This window comes from Carica papaya, chromosome 8, assembly GCF_054855325.1.
Source record: "Carica papaya isolate Zhongbai chromosome 8, ASM5485532v1, whole genome shotgun sequence".
Classification (NCBI taxonomy): Eukaryota; Viridiplantae; Streptophyta; class Magnoliopsida; order Brassicales; family Caricaceae; genus Carica; species Carica papaya.
Window position 1 is genome coordinate 32,247,508 of NC_142316.1, and position 21,103 is coordinate 32,268,610.

At 35.8% G+C, this 21,103-nt stretch overlaps 4 protein-coding genes across 4 annotated transcripts; 2 read left to right on the top strand and 2 right to left on the bottom strand.

The window, feature by feature from the left end:
• The first annotated feature begins 1,161 nt into the window (after positions 1-1,161).
• LOC110822898 (Sulfite exporter TauE/SafE family protein) lies at positions 1,162-4,983 on the top strand. The gene is made up of 12 exons (XM_022053133.2): positions 1,162-1,588; positions 1,715-1,874; positions 2,272-2,472; positions 2,627-2,688; positions 2,791-2,839; positions 2,951-3,006; positions 3,100-3,186; positions 3,265-3,315; positions 3,553-3,792; positions 4,017-4,110; positions 4,242-4,382; positions 4,501-4,983. The coding sequence occupies exons 1-12, from the start codon at positions 1,406-1,408 to the stop codon at positions 4,581-4,583; spliced, it is 1,407 nt and encodes a 468-aa protein (XP_021908825.1). The 5' UTR covers positions 1,162-1,405; the 3' UTR covers positions 4,584-4,983.
• Positions 4,984-6,216: 1,233 nt separating this feature from the next.
• SRPK4 (ser/arg-rich protein kinase 4) lies at positions 6,217-12,577 on the bottom strand. Its single transcript, XM_022052767.2, has 4 exons — positions 12,093-12,577; positions 10,259-11,221; positions 7,203-7,250; positions 6,217-7,119 (listed from the first exon to the last, which is right to left on the bottom strand). The coding sequence occupies exons 1-4, from the start codon at positions 12,297-12,299 to the stop codon at positions 6,670-6,672; spliced, it is 1,668 nt and encodes a 555-aa protein (XP_021908459.1). The 5' UTR covers positions 12,300-12,577; the 3' UTR covers positions 6,217-6,669.
• Positions 12,578-12,767: 190 nt separating this feature from the next.
• Positions 12,768-16,184, top strand: LOC110822896 (large ribosomal subunit protein eL24). The gene is made up of 6 exons (XM_022053131.2): positions 12,768-12,926; positions 14,042-14,096; positions 14,955-15,030; positions 15,205-15,306; positions 15,626-15,774; positions 15,894-16,184. Exons 2-6 carry the CDS (start codon positions 14,086-14,088, stop codon positions 16,048-16,050), a joined length of 495 nt encoding a protein of 164 aa, XP_021908823.1. The 5' UTR covers positions 12,768-12,926; positions 14,042-14,085; the 3' UTR covers positions 16,051-16,184.
• Positions 16,185-16,949: 765 nt separating this feature from the next.
• On the bottom strand, positions 16,950-19,506 carry LOC110822676 (homeobox-leucine zipper protein ATHB-22-like). The gene is made up of 3 exons (XM_022052849.2): positions 18,125-19,506; positions 17,546-17,892; positions 16,950-17,430 (listed from the first exon to the last, which is right to left on the bottom strand). Exons 1-3 carry the CDS (start codon positions 18,216-18,218, stop codon positions 17,155-17,157), a joined length of 717 nt encoding a protein of 238 aa, XP_021908541.1. The 5' UTR covers positions 18,219-19,506; the 3' UTR covers positions 16,950-17,154.
• Between the last annotated feature and the right edge of the window lie 1,597 nt (positions 19,507-21,103).

Here is a 21,103-nt window from a genome sequence, read left to right on the forward strand (position 1 = left end):
CATTGCTTATACAATATAAATACATATATATATATATATATATCATCGTGTACAGCAAGCGATTATAAAACTTGTACACAAGTGAGTTGAAGAAGCATTAAAATAACAAATGACAGTGAAATGCTATTTAATTTCCAAATAAAATCATTAGTTTATTTATAATTGAAATAAGTGACCAACTCTTTTTAAAAATATCTATAAACTTTAATAATTATTATACATTTGTGATTGGTTTAATCTCATTTAATTTTTATTCACTCTGTAAACTTTAATTATTTAATGCGTTTAAATTCTTAAATTTGTATCATCACATTTTAAATATCGAACCACCAAAATAAAATTAAAAATATTTAGCATTCCCGTTCAAACTTGTATAAAAAGTCGTATACATAATTCATCCTACAAAATGTGGAAAATATTATAAGTAATTTATTAGTGTCCAGAGGAAAAAATTAAATTGAATTTTGCTTTTATATGACAGAGTTTGGCGCGTTCAATTTTATTTTAACCAGGAGAAAATTAAATTGAATTCGTTTTTTGGTTTGATCACGCAAGATCATGAAGAATCACAATCGGACACAAACGTGTGGACCTGATTAACCCAATCCCCAATCTCCCCGTCTTAATCTTTTCATATGATTTCTTCTTCGCTGGACCCCACCTAACGTCCGTACTGAGAAGTTAAACAAAAAGTGTTATGAGAAATTATCACGTACATGCAAGACATTCCAAATTCATGAATTATTGCATTTTGAAAAAATTAAAAATTATTTTCTCTTTTGATTTTCTTTTTCTTTAATAAAATGTAATAAATTATGATTTGGATGGCAAGTACCAACCCATCAACAGACAATGAATCCCCCCATTAATGGTAAAATAAATTAATTGCATTTATTTTGCTACGCCCATTTTTTTTTTTTTGTTCCCTTTAATTTCTCAAAAAATCATTATCTTTATTTATTTTTTTCCTTGAGAAAATGTAATTAGGAGGCCTAAATTTTATGGTATTAAAATTATTTTGCATTTTGTTAGGCGGACAATATAAAATATAGTGATTGTTGATTTGAAAAAACAGTTTAACCTATCCGATTTTGCCACGTGCACATGAGTCTGATTTTATTGACGACACAGGGTGGCAGTACATGCATGTGAGCCAGCCAGCCAGCCAGCCACCCACCCTCTCCTTCAAAAACGGCCAACACCCATTCTAGGCTCTCGCCGTCCCCCCTCTCATTCTCTGCAAAAACTGTTTATTTCACAAGGCGGTTCTTTTGAGTTCTTCGTTTTCTTGTTGATTAGAAGCAGAACTCGGAATATTTTCGTATCTGGATTTTCTCCATTGAAGAAAACGAGATCTTGGCGCTGTAATCGTTTTCGGTTTAACGAAAAAAAGATAAAAACATCCATGGCGACGAGAGGATTCGTGCTTTATCTTCTTTCAGGATTTTCTCTTGCGATTCTTTCTGTTTTCTTCCTCAATAACTCTACTGAGAGAAGCCCATATCAGCCTCTTGCTTTTTCTGCGAACTCAACTCTATTGCTTGCGTCTTATGGATCATCAAATCCCGGCAAAGAAAAAGTTTGGCCTGTATGTCTGTTTCTGTTTTTTTGTTCCCCGAGATTATTATTATTTTCCTTTTCTTTGCATGTTTATGGGAAAGTTAAGAACAGGGTATGCAGTTTTTTTTATTGAGATGTTTGGTTTCCGGTGCAGAATTTGGAGTTCAGTTGGAGAATTGTGTTGGCGACGATGATTGGATTTCTGGGATCTGCATTTGGAACTGTGGGTGGGGTTGGTGGCGGAGGCATTTTCGTACCAATGCTTACTTTGATTGTCGGATTCGATACAAAGTCTGCTGCTGCTCTTTCCAAATGTAAAAATCTTAGCTTTATACATCATGGGTTTTGTTTGACTAGTTTTCTTTACTTCCATTTTCTTTTTGTCTGCTATGCTTTCATCCAGAAATGATGTGATTTGGTTCAAAGAATATTGAATAGTACCATAGGAAACAAAGTCCATTATTGGGGAATACAAAAAAAAAAAAAAAATCTTTTCTTTCTGTTTGTGGCGACAAAAAGTTGGTTTTTTTTATTGATGATGCAAGAAGAGAGACTCTAGGAGAGGATCAGATTTTTAATTTTCTTCTCTTTTTGGGTTTTTTTCCCTTTTGCTTGGAGGTTTTAAATCTCGACCGTGCTCTTGTTTCTTAAACGGAAAAGAAGAGTTAACTAAAGAAACTAGTTTTTGCTTGTTTTTTTGTTAATTTGCAGGTATGATAATGGGGGCATCAGCATCATCAGTTTGGTATAATCTAAGAGTGCCGCATCCAACAAAGGAAGTACCCATCATAGATTATGACTTGGCACTTCTATTTCAGCCTATGCTCATGCTTGGCATCACTATTGGTGTTGCCTTGAGTGTTGTCTTTCCTTATTGGCTTATCACTGTGCTGATCATTATACTCTTCATAGGTATGTATTTGGAAGATGGTTACCTTCCCTTCAATTTTTTTCCCCTAAACAGCTACATATTTGATTATAACCCCATTTTTGTCCGTAGCTTCTCAAAAATGGGTTAAATTTCTTTTCAAGAAAATTTTTTTATTATTGTTTTTCTGATGAACAGGGACCTCTTCAAGGTCTTTCTTTAAAGGGATTGAAATGTGGAAAGAAGAGACAATTTTGAAGGTAAGTTGAGATAAATTAGAGACAAAGTGAAGTTCTTTTTACTTCAAAGTCAAACTCACTCAATTTTTTAAAAATTTGCATTCTAATATCCGGAAATGCCAGAAAGAGATGGCCAAGCGACAAGAAGCTATAGTAAATTCCCGCGGTGAACGTAAGTCACGTGGTTGCACATATTCTCTTTATTCTTTGTTCTTGGTTGCATCAACTTTTGAAGCCTTGAATTGTAACCAATGTTAATCTCTTGCATTTTGTGTTTCTGCAGTCTTAATTGACGCAGAGTATGAACCTTTGGTACCTAAAGAAGAAAAATCAGAACTAGTAAGCAAATACTGGTGTAAATTTTCTAATGTTATGTGATTTTCATCCTCCTAAATTTCGTGAAAACTGAACACAACTTTCTTTATCTTCCAGCAAATTGTGTGTTTCAACCTTAGGTGGAAAAGGCTGCTAGTGTTGGTGGGTGTGTGGTTCTGTTACTTACTAATTCAAATTGTCAAGGCAAGTAAATCTCATCTCATTTTCTCTTTAATATCTCATACTTTATATCGTAATGCTAATATAGTGTTGTTTATGCAGAATAATACACCTGAGTGCAGTACATGGTACTGGGTCCTGTTCTCTTTGCAGGTACATTAACTGATAAAAGCTCAAAACTTTATGTTTGCATTTAGTTAAATTCCTAGAAATTCTAAATTTTTATTCTCATATTAGCTTTGATATGCATATTCAGAATATAATTTATAGTATTTGAGAAGATGAGAGTTGAATTCCCTCCATCAAAAAATTTATTAAGACTTGAACCCTATGCAGCTTATTGGTTTTTTAGGGACTTATGTTTGGGAATTCTTTTGTGCTGTGTTTCAGCTTCCTGCAGCAATTGGAGTATTTGCATTTGAAGCAGTAAAACTGAACAAAGAACACAAGAAGAGAATCAGCACAGGAAACACCGAATCAATTTGTGAGGCTTCGATTGAGTGGACTCCGATGCACCTTGCATTTTGTGCACTTTGTGGTATCATAGGAGGAACAGTTGGGGGTCTCCTGGGCTCAGGAGGAGGTTTCGTTCTGGGGCCATTATTGCTTGAGATTGGTGTTATCCCTCAGGTATGATCACCTGTTTCAACTCCAATTTCTAAGGTTTGAACTTCTGTTTACTGGGAAAAGAAATATAACATTAGATAGATGTTATTTGTGAATACGAATACACCCTTCAAGTGCATTTTTTTTTTTTTATGTCAGTTCTTTAACATCTACTTTTTGATTCTTTGAAAGAATTTTTTATTCTTGAACATCGAAAGAAATATAACATACTTTGTGGTTTTCCACAGGTTGCTAGTGCCACAGCAACATTTGTGATGATGTTCTCTTCATCTTTATCTGTTGTCGAGTTCTACCTTCTCAAGAGGTTCCCTATTCCCTACGGTATATTTCCTTCCTGTTTCCACTTAGCTTTTGCCTTTATATAAACCCAGATGCATCTGTATTATAAATATCAAAGACACTGATGCTAATGATGTGTTCTTATTTGTTTATTTCCTCGTTTTCTTTTTCAGCTTTATACCTAACGACAGTGTCTATCTTAGCTGGTTTTTGGGGACAATACTTTGTAAGAAAGTTAATTACAATTCTTAAGAGGGCTTCCCTGATTGTATTCATCCTCTCCGCTGTCATCTTTGCCAGTGCTCTCACAATGGGTACGATGAAAAGTTCAAGAATTAAAGTTTATAATTTAGATAGTTCCTGGTCAGAATTTTCTTACCTGCTTAAAACAACAACAGTTGATTCTCTTGGTTCTTTTTCATGATCCAACAGGAGTCATTGGTATCGAAACAAGCATCAAAATGATTCGTAATCATGAGTTCATGGGATTCTTAGGATTCTGCAGCAGTCAATGATCATTGACAATGAATGCAAGAAGAAAACGCGACGGGGATGTTGGCCAATTCCTAGTTGACCAGCACAATAAAAAAAAAAAAAAAAAACAATGGTATCAATATTAGATTCTGGACTCTTGAAATGAAGAGAAGAAAATGCAGAAGGGTAATTCTGGGAAGTGAGAGTTTTTCTGTGGCCAATTCATAGTTGACCAACATTGAAAAGCAGAGTCTGGTCTTAATAATCTGTATGCAGGACTAGCTAGTTGCAGACTAGTGTTAGCCTCTCGCTGACACCATTAGCTATATATATATATATATATATATTCATTGTTGTGCTGCAATTTCAGCATTAGATTGGAGATGAATTGGGTGGAATATTTCATTGAAGTTCCTCAATAAATCCAAAAGTTACTCTCTATATTTGGTGTTCAATTATTTTTCATGGTGAATGAGATGGTAGGCAGAGAGTTGGTGAGAAATGACAGGCCTTTTTAACTGGTTAGAACTGAGATAAGACGGTAGTCCAAAATGGCATGCGCTTCATTAGTGAGTCTGTCTATTCTTTTAATTAAGATTTTTATAACGAAGAGAGTTGAAAATTTAATTGGGAAATTTTGTTTTTTTTTTTAAATTCTCTTTTCTTTTGAGTAATCTTGTGTTTTATCATTTACTAATTGTGTTCTACAGTACTTTTATATGTATTTTTCAAATTATTTTTTAAAATATTTAAAAATAGTTTAAATATTTTAATTCCTTTTTTTTTTCGAAGAATAAAAAGAAAGTTGACTGAGGTCAAATTATAAAAAATATAAAAAGCAAAATTTTGGAGAAAAACGTGCTACATTTCAACGAGTAAAAAAAAAAAAAAAAAGGACAATTGTTCTCGTAATAATGTGTGGGACCATCTTATCCCCTACGGCCCACCCAGTCCTGTTTGTTACATACCACGTGGTCGATCCAATTAAATTTCTTTTTGACCAAATTCAACGAAAATAGTTATTAATTTATGCAACACAAATTTTGAATTTCTAATTGAATCCATGTTGGTGTTTTCTTAGAAGCATATGATTAATGAACGGACCAACCTGTTTGGTTCAAAATTAATTATTTGGGCACGAGGATTGACAGGCAGCTATTTAATTATGAAACACCCGTCCGATTGATGACTACAAATTAATTTATTTTATTTTTTTTTAAAGAAACCGAGTTTTATAATTTCAATTAGTGAATTGAAACCAATTGCCGCAAGCAACAATAATAGTTTTCTGAAATTTATTTATATAATCCAGCAGCAATAAACAAAAAAGAAATTATAATATTAAGGAATAGTCCATTTAATAAATAATTATTAACTTACTAATCAAAAATTATTGTTAGATGGTATTTGGACCATACATAAAAATTTGTTTTATTACTTAATAATTTAACAATAATCTGACTTTCACCGTGACTATAAAATACCATTGCCATATATCATGATAAAACCATCTCTTCCTTCAGCCTTCGAGATATTGCCTATGGATAGGCAAGTTAACCAGATATGAGAGCAAATAATTAAGCAACTAAATGACTTGCTGCTTGCAAGTTACTTCGTCGATGAGTAAAGGTACTAGACTAGTTTCGGATTTAATCCTCAGTTTACGAAACTGGCTTGGCCGGCAAGGAAGAAAAGATGCATTAGCAACATGATTCACAAAGACATGCATTAGTATCAATAGTTTCGGTATCACGAATGGCAGGCAGTACAGTGAATCTCATTAAACAATAACAATGTCCACAAACAAGAGAGATTTTTTTTTTTTTTTTTTGTGAAAAAGGCCGGTTTGGTTTGGCCAGTTTGGTACATTAGAAAGTTGTACACTTCAATGTACCTCTGGTTTAAAGTTGGATTCTCCCTTTCGCCTCACCATCTATCCTGTTGGGCCCATCTCTGTTCCAATCAAGTTGGTTTGTGGCTTAGAAAACAAATGCTATTCCTCCTATCTTCCATCCGAAATAGAGATTCCAAAGTTGAAACATTGGCAGGAATGTTCATGTTTATGTCCCACGAGAACACCAAAATCCACTGGAGAACTTCACTGCCAAAGTGAAGCAGCAGAGAATCCTACCTAGAAGAACTCCCAGTGGCTGCACCTGCAATGAATGATTTAGAATCTGGTTTAGAGCCAGAGTTTGAATCTTTGACTGGTTTAGAATCTGTATTGATAGCGATATTCCCCATTCCAACTTCCATTGCCTCCCTCTCATCCTTCTCCCTCTTCTTTTTCTCAGAACTGGTACTAGCTTGGTCTTGAGAAGACAAAGATGGCCCCAAAAGGCAGGGACCAGCATTTAGCCATGGATGAGCAAGACACTGAGCAGCAGTAGGCCGTTTCTCAGGGACAAAATCAAGTATAGGGACAAGGAAGTCAGTCATGTCATTTGCATCTTGCTCGCTGAACTCATACTTCTCAATGAGAACCTTGTTCAGGGGCCAGAAACGCAATCGTCGAATGTGCCTGAGATCACCATATCGATTAAAAAAATCTCGGGAGTATCGGCCACCTAAAGCAATCTGAGAAATGTTGCACAGATGTTTTGAGTCAGACACAAATGTCTTGCAAATCTAAAGAACGGTGGTGTTTATAATTTTCTCACCTTTCGAGGCATCATCCCAAGAAGCTCCATCATTAAAGCCAAGTGGTCCTGAATATAGTGCAAAACACATTATGATGGTATGCTTAGGCCTTAAAAGACAATGCTTTCCAGCTGATTCGGTTAAATCTAAAACCAGAGTGTCCACAAAAGAACCACATAAATAATGCATGAGGAATGCAGGACATCCATTCAAGACTTCCCCAATGTTTCTCATCTATATATTTAGTTCAAAAATAAAACCCGAGGAGCAATGATATCAATGCAATATGGCATTTATAGTGAAAGCAGATAAGTAATTTCAATGCTCGAAATTCAAAAGCTCCATAAAAGAGGAAAAGAAGGAAATGAAATGACAATTTCGAAAGAATAGTTCCTTAAAAGAGTGAAAGCATGTACATAATTTCTATGCTCGAAATTCAAAAGCTCCATAAAAGAGGAAAAAGAAGAAATGGAATGATGCTTTCTAAGAATAGTTCCTTAAGATGAGCGAGAATGAAATAAATGTGTGAAGAGTGTGTAATTAGGCTAAAGGACATTAGGGTATGATAATACTCTATGTAATTAATGTAATCAATGATTTATTTCCTTTTCTATTCTAAGAAAAATTACATATATAAAGTTGTAATATTTAATAAAATACACATTAGTCATTCTTCACATTGTATTATAACCAAGTTAAGAAATCCTAAACTTTTTTACAAACCCTATTCGACATTCATTGTCGAAATAAAAGAACCATAAAAAGGGTCAGCCTTCATTACTAGCCACCACAACTCTAGCCGCCGCCTTCATAGGAGACCTTAGTCTATTTGGGTTCATATGCCATACTTAGGGTTTGTGGTTTGAAAAACTTCATCATGAGTCTTAACTCTTCATTTAGGCCACTAATGAAGAAAGATATGAAGTAAGATTCACAAAAGGGTTTGTTTTCACGTTACTGACCTTAGCTCTTCAAACATCTCTTGAAAGAACTTTCTTGCTTCAATTTTTGAACTCTTCTACAACATCTGCTACCGAGCGGTCTCCGAATCTCATCCAAAGTTTTCTTCAAATACCTCCCAATTCATGCCTCCATGGTGCTTGTCACCGCTGAAACCAAATATCTTTTTCTCTCCAAAAGACAGGGTGACCACCTCCATTTTTTTATCGTCATCCACTCCATAGACAACTTCCAAATATTTCTTGCATCTTCTCACCAAGACCTGGGGCTAACTCCTTTAAAGATAGGAATGTCAATCCTTGGTGTGTTTACCCCTAAGGCATTAGACAAGTAAGTTAGGAAATGACTACTCCCTCCTTTTTTCTTTTACTCCTGGAGTGGGTAAGAGGCCTTGGGACACCTGGGAGTAGGAAAAGGTTTAAGCTTGAGATGGATGTTGGTTTGGATGAGGGGCTGGCGTGGATTCTGGCAAGTAGAGTGGGGGTTGCCACGACGGACCAAACTGTGTCAGCTATAAATAGCTGTAGCCGGGCATTATTTTCAGCCAACTTGGCGTCGAGCTTGACCTCAAGCTTGGCATCCATGGACTTATAGATTCCAGTCATGAAGTCCTAGATTCTCCTCTCCATGCCACGCAGTGAGTCTTCCATCTGAGCCATCCTGTGGGCATTAGTCATGGTGGATTTTCCCTTGTTTTTGGCCAATCCACTAGTGTATAAGTTATAGACCGTGGTGCATTGGTTTATTGGGAATCAATTGGGTAATGGAGGGTAATGTAAGGGACAACATTTGGGCTTGGAAGGGTATTAGCAATGGGAAGAAAAAAGTGGGTCTCATTCCCCTTGCTAATTTTCGGGTTGTATGGAAAGAAAAAAACATGAGAGCTTTCAAGGGAGTGGAAGCCAACTTCGATCGAGTTAGAGATAGATAGTTTCAGACCTTGGGTTCATTGATAATGGTTCATTCTTTACAATCTATAGAGGCTTTTGGGAATTTTCTTGATATCTTGCTTGAATTGTAAATTATTTTGTACATGAGTTGACATTCCTTTGGTGCTTGTAAACAATGATACACATCGTATATTTTATTTTAAAAAATGTATTCCTCCATGCCAATGATTAGTAGTCAACTCTTTGATAACTATTCCAAGAGAACTAATAGTTATTTAATTTTTTCACCGAACCAATCTCGTTCGATTTATTTTTCTACATATTTCTTCATATTGATCTCTAATTTCTCCTATCATATCTTTATTCTTCCGTTTCTCAATTAACTTTTTCTATTTCTAAACCATTTACATGATTAGTTCACCCACTAGTCATCATGGATCATTGTTATTTGGTGTGCTATTTTTTTCCATAATGCAACTGTATGGAGAGAAAGGGAGTTTTCATAAAATTCTTAGGATTCTCATACAGATCTATTTGAACTAAAACAAGTACTTCTAATATTCGGGAACCCTTATCCTGAAACCTAAACGAGTCTCTTTTCAAATTTCAACTACTTGGAATCTCTTAGCCAAGAAAAACATGTCTGGGTAAAAGATGCCAGAGAGACATCTTCAACTCCATGAAGGAAATCATTTCTAAATGCTAATGAAGTAACACGTTTTTCGAATGAGAGAAACTCCTATTCTCCCAGAAAGTTTTGATTATTGCACAGAACCCATGCCCCAAAGGGATTCACTGACTACGTACCTACTTATATTGATGAGTTTATATTAGTACCTACAATGATATTTCCTGCATTTTGTTTCACTCCTAATTAAATAGAAAACAAAATAAACTAGATTAAACTTTTTCTTTGAGAAGAAAAGGGATAAAAAAATATTGAAGTTTGTCGACATTGTCATCAGAAATTCCTCGAGAGGAATATCATAGCTGAAGGCACATACAAAGGAGAGTATGCACACGCAAAAACCCCTTCCCATTGCTAAGCTAGATTAAAATGTTAAGCAGAAAGGCTGAGTGATATTAATATATAAAATTCAGAGGTCAGAAACGATGAATTCCATGATCTTCCATCAACATGAAGAAAAGGATAAAAGAGAATGCTAAGAAGAATATTCATTACAAGCTTAAAACACTGGTAATAGAAGGTTAAGAAAAATCCATACCTCATCCCTATCAAAGTTGTCGCCACTGTGGGGATCAAAGAGTACATCCCCCGTAGCAAGCTCAAAACATATGCAAGCAAATGACCATAGATCAGCTGATGTAGAATATTTAGATCCAAGAATCACCTCTGGACACCTGTACTGTCTTGTCTGAATATCATTTGTAAATTGTTTGTATGTCCAACATGCATTACCAAAGTCAACCAATTTGCACTTGAGATCAACAGAACCCAACAGCTTCTTCCTATTGGACCGGCTCCCCCTCTTTGTATTTTGATTTTCTTGCCCCACACCCTTTGCTCCATCAGTATCTGATGATCTATTTGCAGTGACAGAAGTAGAAGGATGGGTTTCAACTGATCCTTCATTAGCTTTCTCGTTAGTTGATGATCCTACTGCATTAGATGTTTCATGGCCTGCACCATCTTCAGCAGAAGCTTCCTTCTCCACACACCCTTGAGCTGCTAGTTTAGCCTTTCTTCGGATCTTTTTCTTCTGATTCCTAGTTAAATCCCCATTTGAAACCTTAATGTCTACGGTCTTATCCTTGCTATTTGGAAGAATTAGAGGGGCACCTGACTTTCTAGGGTCCTTAGATGGATCTATCATCGACAATAGCAAAATGTTTTCTGGCTTTAAATCAGTGTGTATGATAGAAAGTTGTCTATGCAAGTAGTCTAGACCCACCAAAACATGGAAGCATATCTCCTTAACCATATGAATGGGGATGCCGCAGTAATCACTGTACTTGATGAGTGTCAAAAGATTATCGCCCAAGTATTCAAAAACCATACAAACGTGCTGCCCATTTGGACCAGAATGTTTAAAATGATCCAAAAGCTTCACAACACATTTCTTATCATCTGGGTCACCCTCTGCAATTTGTTGTAGGATGGTTATCTCATCCATTGCAGCCTCAGTGTAGTGCTGAGCACTCTTTTGTACTTTCAGAGCAACATACCTCTGTATTTTTCAATTGCTCAAAATCAGAAGCAAAAATGAGAAACTTCTCATTCAAATGTCATATGATTGCTATTGAACGATGTAAGAGAAAAGAAATAAAGATGAATGCTTGTAGCAGAACATTCAGCTGTTTTTGTTGCAACAGTAATAAATAATCAAAATGCACAAATACAATTAAATGAAGACTCAAATGCACAAGAGCTTCGATCAATTAATTTTCAATGAAAAATACGAAGAACAAACACTTCAATTAATTGCCCTACATTGTGTGGGAAACCAATTGATGAACCTCCAATAATCATACAGAAGAGATTTCTAAAAGTTGATGGCCTTTATAGACAATCCTATCAACATTCAAATGATCAAATTGGAAAACCGCAGTAAGATACAGTGAAAAACAACACAAGTATGACAGACAAATGAAGCAAATGGACAGAAATGTGATTATGCAACTTAACAAAATGGCATGCAAAAGCAACTTCTCTGGCTTATCAAAACCTAGGTTTTCTAGACATCTAAATCTGACATAAAGCACAAAGGGCATACCTTCATTATTGTTCATCTCTTTGCTAAGTATTTGAAACAAGAAGGCATACATTGCAGCTTAAAATTCAACAAAGCGGGCGGTTGTCCTAATTCTAGATAAACCCAATGAATATATTTACACTAAAATGAAGCACAAACAAGAGTTCAGTCACATCCATGAATCACCAACCTAAAACGCAACGATCATGGTAAAGTCAAAACAAATTCCCCAACTCAGCTGCAAGATCAACGGAAACCCTCCCACACAAATCCAGAGACATAACATAACACAAGTCAATATGATAAATACATATTTATATGGACATTGAGAGAGAAAGAGAAGTACAGAGGATTGTGTATCCCAAGCAAGCCAGACGGTGGAGAAATGTCCCCACCCTAGCTTGGTCTGGACAACATAACGGCCGTTTCTGAAGGTGTCTCCGATGCGGACAGCGTGATATCCGCCGCGCCGGTAATCTTCGATTCCTTCATCCTCCGATGTGAAGTCTCCGCTCTCACTGCTCCACTCCTCCTCCTCCTTCCTATCCTCCATCTCCTCCTCCCGCTACAAATCGCCCAAAAGTTGATTGATCGACAAGGTGTGGTAGTACAGTGGACTGGATGATACTTTCCTTGTCTTGCGGGTTTGTTTCAGTAGGGGAGATGGCAGATGTGGGCAGGAAACTTCTCTTGAGTTGGATTTAAGCAGGTGATTTTGTCCTGAAGTAGAGGATTAGACTCTGGATTAGCCTTCTTCTACAACGCGTGCGAAAGGAGGAGCGTTGATCGAGTTACCAGTTAGAAATGGTTTAGTGTGGTGTCATCATCACTATCATCAAAATAATGAGTTTTTTTTTTTTTTTGAACTTGTAAAAAATAACAGAGAAAAAAGAAAAAGGTGGGTAAGAATCTACTAAACGACAATTCATAGCGATCTTAAACGACGTCCATTCGACTAGTACAAAACGACGCGGTTTCGGTTAATTATAAAACGGCGCCGTATGCTCGGGCTAGAAAAACTCCTTTAGGGTTTTGTTCCAGCAGATAAAGTCGCCGTTCCTCTTCTTCTTTATTTCAGAAGCTGTCGCGCGTGAAGAGGAAGAATCCTTTGGGTCCTCTTTCGTTTCTTAAGGAATTGGCGGCGTAAGGGAACGTTAGCATTCAAGTTAAACATTAGTAGGTAGGTTTTTATCTTACTATGTCGTCTAATTTCGTGAGATTACAGTATGCATGTTTTGTTGAGAGGAATGACGATGTTGAATGGAATAAATTGATGTATGTGGTGGCAGGTAGCTAAATGTGTCTGGATTTGATGATTACGTGTGTTATAAATTGTGAAATTTTTCTGTGTTTTGCGTTGATGGAAACTCCTTAAATTGGGACTGAGTACTTAGCATGAATGGTTATTGATTCCCATTCTTGAGTATGTTGAACTTATAGTTTAGATTCAGACTTTAGGAATCAATTAGCCCAACATTGGTGTTCTGCTTCAAGTGTGATTGTTTTGTGGTGCTTCCGTCATGATAATTTCTGCTTTTTTTAGTGCTTATGTCATATCCTTGTTGATCCATCCTCGAGCATAAGAGGTTAATTTTCTGTTTCTTTTAGTGCTTCTAGATTTTGTTTGTTATCTATCCTCGGGCATAATAATCTTAGCTTCTGTTCCTATAGTTTTTCCAGATTTACTTGTTATTTGTTTTCGGGCATTATTATCTTTATCTCTGTTTTTATTTCTTCTGGTTTTTCCTTGTTTATGGGACAATAGTTCTGCTTGCTAATGTATATGCATGACTTGGGAGTTTGAAATGACCATGGAAGAAGACGGATGACATGGGCCTAGTCATTTCAGTCATTACGCTGAGTACCAGATATAAAAAGGGATTAGAAAAATATAAACAAAATAAGATTAAATTTACCCATGTTATTATTATTATTATTATTATTATTAACTTGATCACCTTTTACTTTTTTGCTATTATTTTATTCTTAACATAAGATATTAGGATTACAGCCATTATTATTTTACAAAGGTATCTTTAAGTAGTTTTCTATGACAAGAAAGGGGAGTTATTTTTTTTTTTACCAATTTTCAATGAGCATAATTATTTTATCAATTAAAATAGTGAGAAAAATTATTAATTATTAATTATTAATTTATGAAGATAATATTCAACAAGGCCTGGCAACCTATAAGGCTATTGGGCCATCGTGGGTTTTTAGGATGAGTCAGACTAGGACTCGATCCGGCCACATGTGAATCTTTATATATAATGTGTCTTCACTTTTGTGTTCTAGGGTTTCCGCAGAAAAGGAGGTACAGCAGCAGCAGAGTAGCAGCCATGGTTCTTAAGTAAGTTTCTCCTCTATTTTCTCTCGATATGCCTCTTTGAGTAGCTATATGCATCAATGTATATAGTTTTAGCTTCAGTTAAGAGGCAGAAATTAATAGATTATTAATTGATCTTCTGTGGTTTTTCGAGGGGACACTGTTTTTTCCATAAGTGATCTCCATGATCCCCTGGACATTAATGTTCTTTAAGTTTACCTTGACTTAGTGTAGTAGATTCCTTCAGAATGGAGACTTGAATCCTTTGGATTCAGGAAACAGACAAATAAAAGTATTGTTGGATTCTAGAAAAAGAGAGATAGCAGGTCAGTCTGCTTGGATTTGCCATCCATAATTCATTAGGTTCAGAATTTCGTTCATGATATGAATGACCTTTAATGATTGAAATTAAATTAAATTATTTTAAGGCAATATTTTGTTGAAAAATTCCTTTTGATTAGTTTTGATGAAAATGCACATGTCATTAGAATGGTTTCCTTGTGGCCCACATCCTTTTCTATTCTACATCATTTGTATGTCTAATGTGTCATTTATTGTTTGCAATTGAAATATAGGTGCTTCACAATTAAGGTTGTGAATAGCAAAACATTGAGATATTTTGTCGTCTTGGCATGTCTGGCAAGGCTTAGATTTATGATCTCAGGTTTGTGCTCCTTGCATCAGCATAGGTGAAAGGCTGAAATTGCATATAAAAGAGTAAAAAAATATGAAATTAGTTTGGGTTGATTATCATCACGGAGAAAAGCAATTGGTTTCCTGCGTAGAATGCTTGTTCTGCTATGATGAATATTCTAAACTTAAATATTGGATAATCATGTTGAGATTCTGAATCTAAAACTTAAAAAATTATTGGTATGATAGGACGGAACTCTGTCGCTTCAGTGGGGCCAAAATTTACCCTGGGAAAGGCATCAGATTTATTCGTTCTGATTCTCAGGTAAATTTGAGCCACTTTTTATTTGTATTTATGAGCTTTACCTGGTTGACACTTCTTCTAAGCGGCAAAAACTTTCTTCTTTTCATTATGGTTATCCTGTCTCTATTGACAAAATAGGTAGGTTTTATGCAGTCATGTTTAATGATAATGACTGATGCACACTTCATTCTTCAGGTTTTCCTGTTTGCCAACTCAAAATGCAAGAGATACTTCCATAACAGGTTGAAGCCATCGAAGCTTACCTGGACTGCTATGTACAGGAAGCAACACAAGAAGGTAAAAAATTACCGGTTATTGGTTTTGATTTTGAATGGTGCAGTCAGTGGGTCATAGGATCTGTCTTTTATCTTGTTTATTTGAGTGGATAATTTGATAAGATGGTATATGATAACCTGCTCCTCAACTTTTCAAAGGGTGCAGGTTATCCACATTTAAACTCGATTAGTCGAATTTGTTTGATGAGTTACTTGAATATGTTTGGGGACTCATTTTCGGCATTTTAAAGATTTTTCCTGCACAATGCTTCTCTGTTAATTAAGTAAAAAATCTGTCCATAATCAGCCAACTCATAGTTATGTCTCCTTACTATGTTAAGGACATTGCCCAAGAGGCTGTGAAGAAGAGGAGACGCACCACCAAAAAACCATACTCCAGGTCTATTGTGGGTGCCACCTTGGAAGTTATCCAGAAGAGAAGAACTGAAAAGCCAGAAGTTCGTGATGCTGCCAGGGAAGCTGCTCTTCGGTGTGTATTGTTTTTTTAGCAGTTTTCCTGTTTGCTCTTCCAGAACATTTTGTTTAAACTATTGCTGGTATATATATATATTTGGTCTTGTTCTCAGTCGATCTATGATCGTATTGCAGCGAGATTAAGGAAAGGATCAAGAAGACGAAGGATGAAAAGAAGGCAAAAAAGGCAGAAGTGATGGCAAAGCAACAGAAGACAGGAGGGAAGGGGAATGCTCCTAAGGGCGCCGGACCAAAAGGTCCAAAGATTGGTGGTGGTGGAGGGAAACGATGAGCTTTGGGAAGGATTTGTTGTGTAGACTTGTTGCGATCTCCAATTTGAATTTTGTACTTGAATGGATTTCTGGTTAATATTATTGAATGCACTTAAGCCTATGTTTAAAATAAATTTAAATTTTTTTTATAGAATTTATTTACAAATATATATATATGTGTGTGTATTAGAAAATATGATATATTTGTAAAAGAATAAAAAGGCTCCCAAAATTTATATAGAATTAAGTGATGTCATCAAAGTATTGATGAAGTTGAAATAAAACAGTTTGCCTGCCGTGCCACTCGCCCGCCACCGCCCCCGCCCGCGGCCCGTCACTATCTTCTTGGACAACTCCAACTTTAATGTTTCTTTTACTCTCTTTTTGCCTGTCAGCTCTCATGTTCAAATTGTTCTGTCCTTTATGCCTCTCTCTCCTTCCGCACATGAAATTTTTGGGATCATCAACTGATAATTAATTTATGATAGATATTACGTAAAATCAGTTACATACAAATTTCAGATCTGTTTCTAGGTAGCTCTAGTTTTCCATAATAAAACTCTAGTATAAGAAAGAGCTTAAAAGCTTAACGAGCTTATGCAAAATAGCAAAAAAGAAAAATTACGTTGACAATTAAATTAAAATTTTAAATAAATTATACCTCTAAAAAGTATAATTTTAGAAAAATTAATCACGTTGGTAAAAATTTAAAAATTCTAACATTAAACTGAATTCAATCTTATAGCTATACGTTGATATCAGTATTTAAAGAGCTGGATCATCACAGTCGGCAATACCATCCAACTCAAATGACATAATAATAAGTTAATGCAACTGATATATTTTAAATTTTAATTTTTTTAACCAAGATTTCTGAATTCTATCAACTTATTGTCCTCTTCAAACATTTTGTAATTAATTCAATACCAAACACAAAACACGTGCTTATAATTTAATATAATATTATAGTTCATGGCAGTTCTTAGACTCAAAAGGGTCAAGTACTCAAGCTAGTACTACTCGGAAACTCACTGGTCTAAAATCTGGCTCAATGTTAAGCACGTGAAGCTAATTCAAGAATACACTGAAAAAACCTAAGTTGATGGGTAAGATAAGTAATGATTCTAAGGGTAAGAAGGTAGAGGAGGAGGAGGCCAGTTATTATTATTATAAGATGAAGATACAGGAAGAGGGTTATATTCATCGATATTGAAAAGGCTATAATTGCAGTGATGATCATCACCCATCTGTATCTGTTGCTTGATTCTTCTTGCCTTCTTCCCTGATCCTGACCCAACTGACGCACTTTCTACCGTCTCCTCCCCCGATGTCTCCGTGTAACCTGCTGATACTTGTTTCTTCCTCGCTTCCTCTCTTAGAATCCCTCTCAGTTTCATCACCTGCATGTATACATATGTATGTATATGAAGTGTGCATGTATTGCATGGAGAGAGAGAGAAGAGAGAGAAGAGAGAGAGAGGGGTGAAGAGGGTTTTGAGGGTTTATGGCAATTACCTCTTCTTGAAGCTTCATTTTTTCTCTACAGATAACATCGAACTCCTGTTTAAGAGAATCGTATAAGCGCTCAAGCTGCTTAGCTTTCCATCTAGCTCGTCTGTTCTGAAACCAAACTGCGATTTGTCTCGGCTGCAACCCAAGCTCCCGCGACAGCTTCATTTTCCTATCTGGGTCAAGCTTGATCTCCTCCTGGAAACTCCTCTCCAGGGACAACAACTGCTCGTTCGTCAGTCTCTTCTTCTTCTCCTGGTTCATCCCGTATCTATTCTTCTCCGTGCCTGCCGGAACCACTCCATGCGCCGTCTCTCCCCCTATTGCCCCACCTGGATGCTTGATCTCCGTACCTGAAAGCACTTCAACTTCATATCATCTGAATATATATTTATATAGATATATATATATATATTTGTAACTGCCTTTTGCATGACTTGCAATATAGAGTATTCTTTTCACCGCGGAGTCATGCATTGCTTGAACATTAAGTAATCACTATTTGGAAGCTAAATTCTTTCTTGAAAGAAATGGAAGCTCTTGAGTAAATACAGACAAGAATGGATAGGGTGTGTGTGTGTATACCTGGATACTGGTCATAATTATAGCTGTAGAGGAAGTTAAAAGAAGGTTCTGGTCGAGAAAGAAAGGATCTCAAGTTTCCATTCCAGTGATCCATTTTGGTCTTCTGGGTAGAACTTCAAGTCTCCACTAAAAATTAAATGAAAAAACAAGAACTGGGTATTAATCTTATACCAGTGTCGGGCTTGTTTTGGGGGGGAAGGGTAAGAAAATGGACCACAGAGGAAGAAGAAGCGTGGTAGGCAAAGCGTTTTCTGCAAGGCTTGTTTGGATGGAATTAATTTATCTTTTGGGGTGCATACGTGAAAGAAGAAACTGTTTGGTTTCTCTCTTTTCAGTTTCTCAGCTTTTAGGGAGCAAAAAAGAACAGAGTTTCCATGGCGATATTTAAAGATCTGAGAGAGAGGTTTGAGTCGTGTCGGCTATGGAGATGGAAGTACTGAACTTGAAAATGAATGTGAGAGAGAGAGAGAAAGAAAGAGAAAATGAGACTGAAATCAAAAGTCTCCATCTCTTCTGGTCCCATAAAACTTGCCCTCCTTTATTTCTCTCTCTCTCTGTCTCTGTGTATATACAACTGACATTATGCCTTCCTTTCTCACGCCTCCTCCAGACGCTTCTCTCTCTGTTTTTGTATCTATGTATGAACGTATAGGTGTAAGTATATGTGGGTGCATGGAGAAGGCGACGTGGAGTTGTAGTAGTACGTAAAATCAGTACTACTAATACTGCTACTTGCACAGCACCACCATCAAAGCCATCTCTAGTACCGAACGGATCAATAAAGACAAAAGAGTTAAAATAAAAGAGGAGGAGAAGAAGATGGGGCTCATCCTATTTTTTCTCCCTCTCCCCCTTTCCCCCCTACCCTTGGATCAACTTTCAGTCTTTGTTGGAGATACATTAGAAATTCAGAAAAAGGAAAAAGAAACTCCATGGATTAGTATTCAAACCTTAATTACTTCATTTGCAAAATTTAGTTAGCATTTATACATTTGGTGTATAATTGACTCCATTTGTTGATTTGTTGACTCGCATTCTCTTAATATGTGGTAGCTTCACTCATTCTTAGCATTAGCTTTGTACTTTTTATGCACAACTTGGGTGGAAGGTGAAAAAGACATTTCCTTTCGAAGATGGTTCGAATGATCAGTGAAATACCATTTTGAAAGAACTAAAAAGTTTAACATTGTGTACGAGTAGCACGTAAGTCTAGGTCAAGTGGGTTTGCTTGCTTTGAATGAAAGGCAGCTGAGGATTGGTTACATATCCCAAACTCCTAAGGGACACTTGTTACTCTTTGTCATTCAATCAGAAATATGAAATTTATGAAAAGAAATCGAATTAGGGTTATTAAATGTGGGAATAAAAAGGATTGGTATCCATACATTACCTTGGTTAATAATATATATATATATATATATATAATGGCTTATATTTTGGAGGGGACATGTCATAGAAATTTTTGGGTTGATTTAAATGTTGCATAGAAGCATAGTGGGCACATTAATTAATTAGAGGATAGGGCTTGGTTTACAACAGTGGGAATTAATTTTAGTTGCAGGGGAACAAGAAACTTTGCTGGAAGCAGTGCGAGCAGTCGGGGGTATAGGGAGACAGATGTTGTTCAGATCAACAATCAACATTGACCATAAAAATTTACCCACAACTATATTTTAACCCACTGTCAAAATCAGATCTTTACCCACCATAGTATATATGTATATATACGTACATCCATTTCAAAAATTAGACCTATTAAAATTATGGTACCCATTGTAAAACTGTGAAGCGCAGACCAACTCATGATTTCTGTCTGCTAAGCTTCAAAAGTCCACAATTCAGATTTACCCATAGCCAAAAAAATCATAATAAGCTGCAAATTTAATAAGTTACCTAAAAGGTGAAAGAATTTAGAATTATCCAAACAAAACAACAAAAGAATTATAAGAAATCTTAGTATTTCATACCCAAAAAAAAAAAAAAATGATAGTTGTAGTAAAAAAATGTTGGAAGTAAAACCCTAATTTCTTCAGTTTTTCCTTTTAAGAAAAGCTTGGCATCTGGGTTTTGCTGGAGAGTACTGGGCCACCTAGTGTACAGCAGTGGGGGAGCAGAATTTGGATTGCAATAGATTAGGACCATCTATTCTCCTCTTCCCACCCTTCAAGCTTTACTAACGTCATCAACACTGCATAATTCAGATACATACTACAAAAACAAACTATACATATATATATATATATATATGTATGTATATATTTTGTACTCAAAGAAATATCAAATAAAAAAAATTCACCCTCATAAATTAGTTTGTCTCCAAGATCACTCCACTGATTTATGCAACAAGTGAATCATTAGGAATTCATCCCTTTAAAACCATCAAAATTAAGTTTGAATTAATCCACTTACAAATGTTTAATTGTTCAAAACTTATGAAATAAATCAATCATTTTGGCTCATTTGATCTTACTACATAAATCAATTGAAGTTCAAATTAGTTTAACTCATTTGATTTAAGCATAACTAACATATTTAAACAGATTGAACCCTTTATAACTGTACTCCTACATCTATCTAAAGGTAAAATAACCTTTTTCACTAAACGAAACATTTAAGAATAAGGGGTTATAGATGTTTATGTTATATATTTACACCACCCCACATTTGGTTACACTTACCCTCTCAACTGGTTCGTTCAGAACATACTTTTAATTACCACAGTCAGAAGCAAGACCTTATGAAAATAGGTCCACTGATAGATGATATGTCCTAATCTTGGACAAATATTAACTGTAGAACAAGCAATGGGTTCAACATGAAATCCACCTTCATTGCCACTGAAGCAATCCGGTGAATGTAACTAAGAACTTCGAACTAATTCTTGAGTGTGTGTGGTTAGAGATGAACTAGAATACCAAACTGATATATCTCCCACTGACAGACACACGAAGATTCTTCGTAGACTTAAATTATGATTAA

Bases quoted from the DNA above. Each gene is read 5' to 3' on its own strand.
- LOC110822898 (XM_022053133.2), top strand. From the start codon at position 1,406: ATGGCGACGAGAGGATTCGTGCTTTATCTTCTTTCAGGATTTTCTCTT. The intron at 2,840-2,950 runs GTAAGTCACGTG...GTGTTTCTGCAG, and splicing joins AGTAAATTCCCGCGGTGAAC to TCTTAATTGACGCAGAGTAT. The intron at 3,316-3,552 runs GTACATTAACTG...GCTGTGTTTCAG, and splicing joins GGGTCCTGTTCTCTTTGCAG to CTTCCTGCAGCAATTGGAGT.
- SRPK4 (XM_022052767.2), bottom strand. From the start codon at position 12,299: ATGGAGGATAGGAAGGAGGAGGAGGAGTGGAGCAGTGAGAGCGGAGAC. The intron at 11,222-12,092 runs GTACTTCTCTTT...TGAAAAATACAG, and splicing joins CTTGGGATACACAATCCTCT to AGGTATGTTGCTCTGAAAGT. The intron at 7,120-7,202 runs GTGAGAAAATTA...AACATTTCTCAG, and splicing joins TTGGGATGATGCCTCGAAAG to ATTGCTTTAGGTGGCCGATA.
- LOC110822896 (XM_022053131.2), top strand. The intron at 15,307-15,625 runs GTAAAAAATTAC...TACTATGTTAAG, and splicing joins ACAGGAAGCAACACAAGAAG to GACATTGCCCAAGAGGCTGT. The intron at 15,775-15,893 runs GTGTGTATTGTT...ATCGTATTGCAG, and splicing joins GCCAGGGAAGCTGCTCTTCG to CGAGATTAAGGAAAGGATCA.
- LOC110822676 (XM_022052849.2), bottom strand. From the start codon at position 18,218: ATGGATCACTGGAATGGAAACTTGAGATCCTTTCTTTCTCGACCAGAA. The intron at 17,893-18,124 runs GTATACACACAC...AAGTGCTTTCAG, and splicing joins TAATTATGACCAGTATCCAG to GTACGGAGATCAAGCATCCA. The intron at 17,431-17,545 runs GTAATTGCCATA...GTATACATGCAG, and splicing joins AAATGAAGCTTCAAGAAGAG to GTGATGAAACTGAGAGGGAT.